Consider the following 8,351-nt stretch of genomic DNA (forward strand, 5'->3'; position numbering starts at 1 on the left):
CTAAATATACAGAGACAGATAGATAGATGATAGACACAAACATTTGTTTTATACTGTCATCTGTCTGCTAAATCCCAACTTTCTCTTTGAGTAGCTGTACGTAACATTACATGTCTGTGAATAATTTACCCATTTCTTTCCCATATCCTAGGCTTCATCGAGACTGATCTGCTACTTGTCCATTCACAGTCTGCAATTCCTAAGGTCTGTGCCTTTGTTTTTGCCGTTTCCTTCATTGGGAGGGTCCTTTGCTTCAATCCATTCTAATGCCTCCCCCACCGGTAGTGGGGTTACCAAATATTACCCTCCTTTCAAAGCCCAACTCGAAAGCCCAGCTCAGAAGTCACCTCTTTACCAAGCCTTCCCAGGTTCCACCCTCCCCTCTCCCCACCCCCAGCCCACCACATTCCCACTATCACAGGACTCTGTCAGCATCTCTTATGTGACATTTGCCACCAGGAGATTTCTGCAATGTTAATAGTAAAGGGCATATATGGCCTGCTTGGCTGGCCTGTAAACTCTTCCAGAAAAAGTGTTAAATAGGTTCATCTTTATATTCCCCATCCAGCATACACGCCCCAAATACGTACACATGCATACACACACACACACACACACACACACACAAAAGCTCAGTGCAGTGACTTTAACCACTTTGATGTTCGTATCTGTAGAGTAGTTGTATTAATTATGGTGGATTTATGTACAAAAAGTTGAAAGGAATTTTGTTTGGATGCAAGAGATCAGCTGATATATGAAACTTACCGGCAACCGCTTTTATTGTATAGTCGCTGTGATTTTTCGCGTCAGCTCCAATTCAGCAGATGCCTGTTGTTGGGTATGAATGTTACTTCTAATCCTCCCAGCAGCTCAGCAATGACCTATGATTGTCCTCTATCCTCTATTTTCCAGATGAGGAAAATGAACCTCAGAGAATGTAAGTAACTTGGCGAAGATCACCCAGAGAGTAAAGAGCAGAGCTGGGAATTGAACTTAGGCCTGCCTCACTTCAAAACCTGTGCTTTTTCCATTAGCACATTTTTTCCAAAGGCACTTTCACAACGATTATCGCATTTGCACTGCCCAGCAAAACTGTGGAGTTGGCAGGGCCGGGAGTACTCCCTTGTCAGTACCCCCACTCGCTGCAGCATCTCCCATCAGCACACTCCAGACCCCTCTCCGGTCCTGCTGAGGGGCCCCTCCAACCCCCTTTAACAGTCTGAACCCGTAACAGGGTAAAAGACAAACACCCCCCCCCATTGCCTGATTAAGACATTCAGTGGTAAGCGCAAGCATTAAAGGATAATCTCCTATCCTATGATTTTGAGGGTGGGAGGTGGGGATGGGTGGGGCAGGGGGGAATGGTGGGGGGAATGGAGACAACTATACTTGAACAACAATAAAAAAATTTTTTTAATGCTAAAGCATAAAATTAAATTGTATCTTTTTAAAAAGATTTTGTTTATTTATTTTTAAAGAGGGGACAGGAGGGAGAGAGAGGGAGAGAAACATCCATGTGGGGTTGCATTTCGCACGTCCCCTGCTGGGGACCTGGCCTGCAATCCAGGCATGTGCCATGACTGGGAATCGAACCGCCGACCCTTTATTTTGCAGGCCGGTGCTCAGTCCACTGAGCCATAGCAGCCAGGGCTAAACTGTATCTTTAACTGACCAAAATGTACACATGCTGAGTTTTTAAGCTTTTTTCCTAGATTTTCTAATACCATCTTTCCTTCTCCCCTTTTCCCTTCCCTCCCTCCACTCTTGTTACCCCCTTGCTCTCTGTTTTTCTCCCTCTTTTTCTCTTCCACAAGCTGATGCCATCAGCTTGGACTTAGTCTGCTTTTCTGGGTGAACCAGCATTGGCAAACCCCAGAGAGTAGGGTTCCAAAAAGTAGTAGGGAGGCCCAGGTCCCTACAAAAAGTATACCCCCCAGGAGTGGGGTGATAGAAGAGACCCCCTATTCCTCTGTGAGGTTGTGATAATGGTTGCTTAAGCCCTTATCTAGGGCAGACTGCTCAGCACATCAGCAGGGTTTCAGGAAATGATTAAGAAAATCTGCCAATACTAGAAGCTATAGGAGGCCAGCCTTATAAGGAAACAAAATATAGGACCACCTGAACAGTATGATCTGAAGGACGTCAAAATTGTACCTCTGTCCCACAATATCTCTCTCCGCAGAAGGGCCTTGAAGTGGTCACAGCCCTTCAGGATATCATAGGACCATGGAAACAGCCCAAGAAAGTTTCTTTTCCAACTCTATGAGTTAATATCTCTATAAGGATACAGGTTCCCAAAGTGACAGCTGATCAAGAGGAAAGACCACCTAACTATGCACAGGCCAAGAAACAAAATGAGGTGTTTTGACTGGCTGGTGTGGCTCAGTGGATTGTGTGCCGCCCTGCGAACCAAAGGGTCGCAGGTTTGATTCCCAGGCAGGACACATGCATGGGTTGCAGGTCAGATCCCCAGTAGGGGGCGTGCGAGAGGCAACTACACATTGATGTTTCTCTCCCTCTCTTTCTCCCTCCCTTCTCCTCTCTCTAAAAATAAATAAATAATTTTTTTTAAAAAAATGAGATGGTTTGTTGAGTTGTACACGTGAAACCTGTATGGTTTTGTTGACCAAGGTCACCCTGATAAATTCAATAAAAAAAAATAAAATAAAATAAACTGAGAACATGGTAACTGTTATAAAGGGAGATAAAAGGGTGACAAATTTTGACTCCTTGAGAGTTGTACTGGGGTCGCCCCTATTTCTATTTCATAACCAGGTGCTCTGGATCTCAGCCGTATGAGTCAGGAAAATTCTTGGAAAGTTTTGCAACTTCTAAAGGAATGGGGAGCTCACGCTGTCCCCGAGCTGGACGACATTGACAGCAGTGAAAAGTTTCAGTGTGTGCTAAGCACATTATGGGTTAAACTTAGGAAAGTGCTGCAAGTCTAATGCAACCGTAAGAATAACATGTTGAACAAAATACACACCAGGGTGGGACTGCCCCTGAGGGGTTAGTTGGGCGCCGTGCCGGGGCCCCATGGAGTAACCTGTCCTGTTGACTTTTCTCCAGGGTGGGAAGAGGGAGGAGCAGGAGCTTCAGTCGCTTGAGGATGCAGCCCACCCAGCTTTCGGGAGGAAGGCCCGGGCAGAGACCTCAAATGTTTCAGACTGTACACTTGCCGACAAAAATAAAATGATGGTTCTTTCTGGAATGTCCACAGCAGAATTTTATCTCACTTAACCTTTCCCTTCCCTCTCTCCCTAAGCCAACAATCAACATGTGTAACTTACTGAGATAGCTGAGCATAACTGTAGTCTTTTTCATATCTGTTCAGTAAATGTATCTGTCTTCTCTTTTTCCCTAAAAATGTATTTACCCAGATAACAACGCCTCATTTACTGAAAATCCTTTCACAACCATTCTAAAGGCTCCACGCATTTTATTGTGTTGTGAGTGTCAGAAGAGGGAATCGTGATGAGAGTCTGCATGTGATTCCTTTCCTTTCCTTACTTGACTAATTCAGGATATTAAAACTACTTTAGGCACTTTGACAAAAAGCCGGTCTTTATTTCCACTCAGAATAATTCTGTATGTTTAGGCAGTTTGGAACTTGTATTTATGGACATCGAATTTGGTCTTTGCTCTTTTGCAGGGGGTGGGAGGGGGTAAAAGGCCCTATATTTACCCACTGGATAAATATACCTATGGGCAAGGCACTGTTCAGTGCTTTGGTCCATGGACTTTTTAAACATCTATCTTGGCTGCTCCATAATCCCCTTGTTCATCATCCGATCTTCCCGCTGAGGTGCCGCCAGTTCTGATTCTAGAGTATTAATTTGGTAAACTAAATCATCCATAACCCAGTCGGGAAGAAAAAACAAAGCCTCTAAGTAGGAAAAAAGTCAATGCCATAAAATGCATGCACTGTAGATTTCTTCATAGGAAACCCTCTGCTCAGCCCCTACACAGTCCTAGCAAGCTTAGCTACCCAGTTCCCCAACTCACAGGCAATGAGAAAGAAAGGAGAGTACTGTGGCTTATTATTATTTTTAACAACAACATGTATGGGGTGCTACTAGTTGCTAGAAAGTGTGCTAAATCTTTTCCAAGCATTGTTTCACTAAATCTTTGCAACTCTCTAAAGTTGAATACAATTAAGAGCTCAATTTTACAGTTTCACAGACTGAGTTTTAGAAGGACTAAGTAATTTGCCAAATTTGTATGTACTTACTAGAGACAGGCATGCAGGTAGCAGATCGCAAAGGGCTCCATGACAGCCTGATTGCAAAAAGAGAAAATAAAATACAAAGGAGAAATAAATCACAAGGAGTTGGAAAGCAGAGCCACTGTTTCAGAAGGCAACATGGTGTTACAACACAGTAAAGGAACTGGTTTGTGTAAGTATGACCCCAAACCATTAAAAAATCAATTAAATTATGTTCAAAATCACTTACTTAAGAATGGAGAAAGAAGTGTAGTCCTTGCTATAAATATTTCTCTGATTTTGTTTAATTGGGAAGGTAAATATCCACTGTGTGTTTTGGATTCTCCAAGGGAAGTCTTCAGTTATCTGAAAAATTCACATAAATAGAACACGTTATTCCCTGATGGTGGTAGTATTTTTATGTGTGGTGTTTTTCTAAAGAATAAAACATTAAAAGGGAGGAAGGAAATATAACTTGATGTGCAAAATATTTTACTTTTCTTTTCAAAGCCTCTTCATTCGGCTCCGGCTAGTCCAGTCTGTCCATTTGCTGTGGTTTGGGCTTTTTGCCACCGCCAGGGTTTATCCTATTATGCTGACTAATGTGGAACTGACCATTTTTAAAGGCGACCTGGGAGCACGACTGACTTGATCTATGGTTTGAAGTGGCCGAAGACAATCCCCAACCCCACTCCTTACTGGGATTGAAACAGCTGCCCCTGAGCCTTACCTAAAACGGCCACATGGCCCATGCCCAGGGTGTGCCTGGGATTTGCCACGACAAGAGAAGGTGAGATCCTGCACCAGGTTAATCCTCAAGTGCCCAGCCCTTAGTGGATACCTGCGTGTGGCCTGGAGCCCGAGAGGCTCTAGGAAAGGCGGGAAACCCGGGCCAAGACATTCAGAAGGAGCCTGGGACCATGCACGTCTGCTACAAGTACCCTTCAACAAAGTTGGCCTCGTCCACAGTCTTATCCTATTATATGTTGCCTAGATCTGTCCATGGTAACATTTCCAAGAAAACATTGCTGGGAGGGACCCTAGGGACCGAATAGGTGGGCGGGGGAAGGGGTTGAGGGGCTGCAGGCTGCTCTCTGAGTGAGAATTAAACAAACAGCCCAGTGTGGATAGAGTGAGGGGAGGTTATATGAGACAGACATAAAAAATTAAAGTCCCAAACCACTGTGGTCATTCAGAAATGTTTGCAACTTTTCACAAGGGCAGTGGTATTACTCCCAATTTCCTGGCCAAATATTTATTAATGTAACCAAGGAGTGAGTACATGAGGCTGTCTCACATCGGCGCAGCATCCTACTTTCCTTGCGGCTCTAAACTGTGAGGTACTGTCAAAAAAACTCTTCCACACTCAAAATAGCTACGTTACAGAGGAGAGTTGGAACGTGTTCTGGGAGTGGGTGTGTTTGTTTGAGTTCAGTGTGTGCAGAAAAGGCAAGCCTCCCGGCCATTCACACACTTCCCTCCTCAGCGATGGGTACGCAGACAGCAGAGCTCCTGGACTAAGTCTCTGAATGGTAACGTACATTTACAAAGATTATTTTCTTAACTATTTTGAGCCATTTTATAAATAATATGCATGTGTCTGCTAACGCATATACACATATATATTTAGTCAACGATTGCTTGTTTTCTCCTGTGGCTGGTCTTATGCGGTTACTTATGGGGTATGATTTCTGAGGTGTCAGAAGGAGCTCCCCGCTACCTCCTACCCCAGCCACCCAAAAATATCTCTTGGGCTGGCCCACCACAGAGCCTAAAATTCCCACAGTGCTCAAATGAGTTAGTCATTGAAAGCAGCTGTTAAAATCCAAGTGTCACACTGAGAAATGAAGCAGACATTAGAAATTCAAGACTATGTACAACAGAAAAGAATATGGAGAAATTGTTTCTAATAGAATGTTAAGTTTCAAAAGGAGGATGCAAAATGACACACACGGTCTGGGTCAGTTGCTGCTTGTAAAATGTCACAGGGTCAGAGCCGGCATATAGGACCCAGCTCATAAACATGAGCCTACAGTAAAAGGAACGCAGCACTGTTCGGCAGGCTTTGTTCTGATTTCTTTTGAGTGAGTGCTTTCCACAGTTTCTGATCCTCAGATCCTACTCTCTTCACAGCGTATCACCAGATACCTCCCTTTGCTGATCCCCAGAGGCTCCTGTTAATCAACCTTGGCAGGGCCCAAAACCCCACCTCCTTGGAAAACTCAAGGAGCCTGACATCTGCCCGTGACGAGCTTTCACAGAGGCCTCACAAGAGCTCACGCAATCTCTCCTGGCAGCAAACTGCCCAAGCGAGCCCATTTCCTCAAAAGATGGTGGAGGACTTAGCAGCCTCCTATATCGCCCTCAAACTGGAGAATGAGATCCTGCAGGCTCAGGTGCAGAGGCTGATGGAGGAAAATGCTGCCCTGCAGGCCCAGATCCCCGAGCTCCAGAAGCCCCGAGCAGCGACCCAGGAGCCCGCAAAACCCTCAAAGCCCCTGGATCCCTCAGCATCCTGGGACCCCCCAGCGCCCCCAGGGTCTGAGGAGCCCCAGAAGCGCAGAGAGCCCCAGGAGCTCCCAGCCTGGGGGACCCCAGCAGCCCAGGAGCCCAAGGCGACTCCAAGGGCCCAGGAGACCCAGAAGCCCCGGGCACTTCCACCTGTCCATGGGCTCTCACCCGCCTGCGAGTCTCAAAAGCCTCCAGAGGCTAAGGAGCTCGAGAAGCCCCCGATGGCCCTGGAGAACCAAAAGCTCCTGGAAGTCAAGGAGGCCCAAGAGCCCCCTGATCCCAAGGATGCCCCGGAGGCCCAGCATTCAGGGCCCCAGGACCCCCCAAATGCCCAGGAGCCCCAGGAGACTCCAGAAGGCCAGGAGACCTCAACATACCTGGAGCCTCATGAGCATCGGGCTCCCCAGGGACCTCTGGAGTCCCTCTTGCCTCCGGAGCCCCTGGATCCTTCAGAAGCCCAGGAGCGCCTGGAGGGCCTAGTAGCTGTGGAGACATCAGCCGCTTCCAAGTTGCCACAGCCCCGCGGTGGGTTAGAGGCGGAAGCTTTCCTCTTAGAATACCCTTTAGCCTTCAACGGGAATGCCCAGAAGCTTCCTGAGTTCCTGGTTCAGTTGAATAGTTACATGAGAGTCAGAGGGCACCTGTATCCCACCGAAGCCGCCTTAGTGAGCTTTGTTGGCAACCGCTTCTCAGGCGAGGCAGGAAGGTGGTTCCAGCCCTTAGTAGATATTCAAAGCCCCCTGCTGGAGCAATTTGAAAGCTTCATGCAAGTTCTCCAGGATACATTTGACAACCCAGAAAACATGGACAATGCCAACCACCGCCTCCGTCAGCTTTGCCAGGGGGAAGACCCTGTCCAGTACGCGACCCACTTCCACCTCATCGCTCAAGTGCTAAACTGGGATCGAAGCCCTCTCTGCATCCAATTTCAGGAAGGGCTCGCTAGCTCTTTCCGAGACGAACGGTCTCACACAAGCCCAGCCACCGACCTACCTGATCCCATCAGCCAGCGTATCAGCGCAGAAGAGAAGCTAAGCGGTAAGCCTGATCTCAACGCACAAGGGGCCAGTTCCTCTGAGGAGAGAGCTGGGCCCGAGGGTCCACCAGCTGGAAACCGACCTGTGCAGGAAGCAAACAACCGCCCACACCTCAGCGAAGCTGAGCGGGCCCGCCGCCGTGTAGGCCATTTGTGCCTCTACTGCGGTCATCCTGGCCATTTTGCCAGAGATTGCCCTGTCAAGCCTCATCGTGCCCAGCAGGCGGGAAACTTCGAGGCCCGGCGGTAAGGGGGAACCCGGGCGGGCCAATCTACAAATATGCATCCCCCTCACTTCCGATATCCATGTCCCGAACCCTATGGCTTACTGTTGAAATTCGACTGGGAAGACGACAGTTCTTCGAGCAAGCAATGGTGGATTCAGGCTCCTACAGAAATAGCATCGACCATTCTGTGGTTCTTCGAGAGAAGCTGCCCATCCGCAATAACATCTTCCCTCTGATGCTCGAAACAGTAGATGGACGACCGCTGATTAATGGACCCATTACTAAGGAAACACCACCTGTCGAAGTTAAAATTGGAAACCACGTTGAAGAGCTCCAGTTTGATATTATCCATGCGCCACGATACCCTCTGATT

The 8,351-nt window shown here is 47.3% G+C and overlaps 1 protein-coding gene across 1 annotated transcript; it reads left to right on the forward strand.

Moving 5' to 3' along the window:
* Positions 1-5,688: 5,688 nt before the first annotated feature.
* On the forward strand, positions 5,689-8,048 carry RTL3 (retrotransposon Gag like 3). The gene is made up of 2 exons (XM_054566611.1): positions 5,689-5,736; positions 6,338-8,048. The coding sequence occupies exon 2, from the start codon at positions 6,535-6,537 to the stop codon at positions 7,999-8,001; it is 1,467 nt and encodes a 488-aa protein (XP_054422586.1). The 5' UTR covers positions 5,689-5,736; positions 6,338-6,534; the 3' UTR covers positions 8,002-8,048.
* The last annotated feature ends 303 nt before the right edge of the window (positions 8,049-8,351 follow it).

The sequence above is a fragment of the Pteronotus mesoamericanus genome, unplaced genomic scaffold (genome assembly GCF_021234165.1).
Source record: "Pteronotus mesoamericanus isolate MK-2021 breed Mesoamerican mustached bat unplaced genomic scaffold, CSHL_Meso_final contig_177, whole genome shotgun sequence".
In the NCBI taxonomy this organism is placed as follows: domain Eukaryota; kingdom Metazoa; phylum Chordata; class Mammalia; order Chiroptera; family Mormoopidae; genus Pteronotus; species Pteronotus mesoamericanus.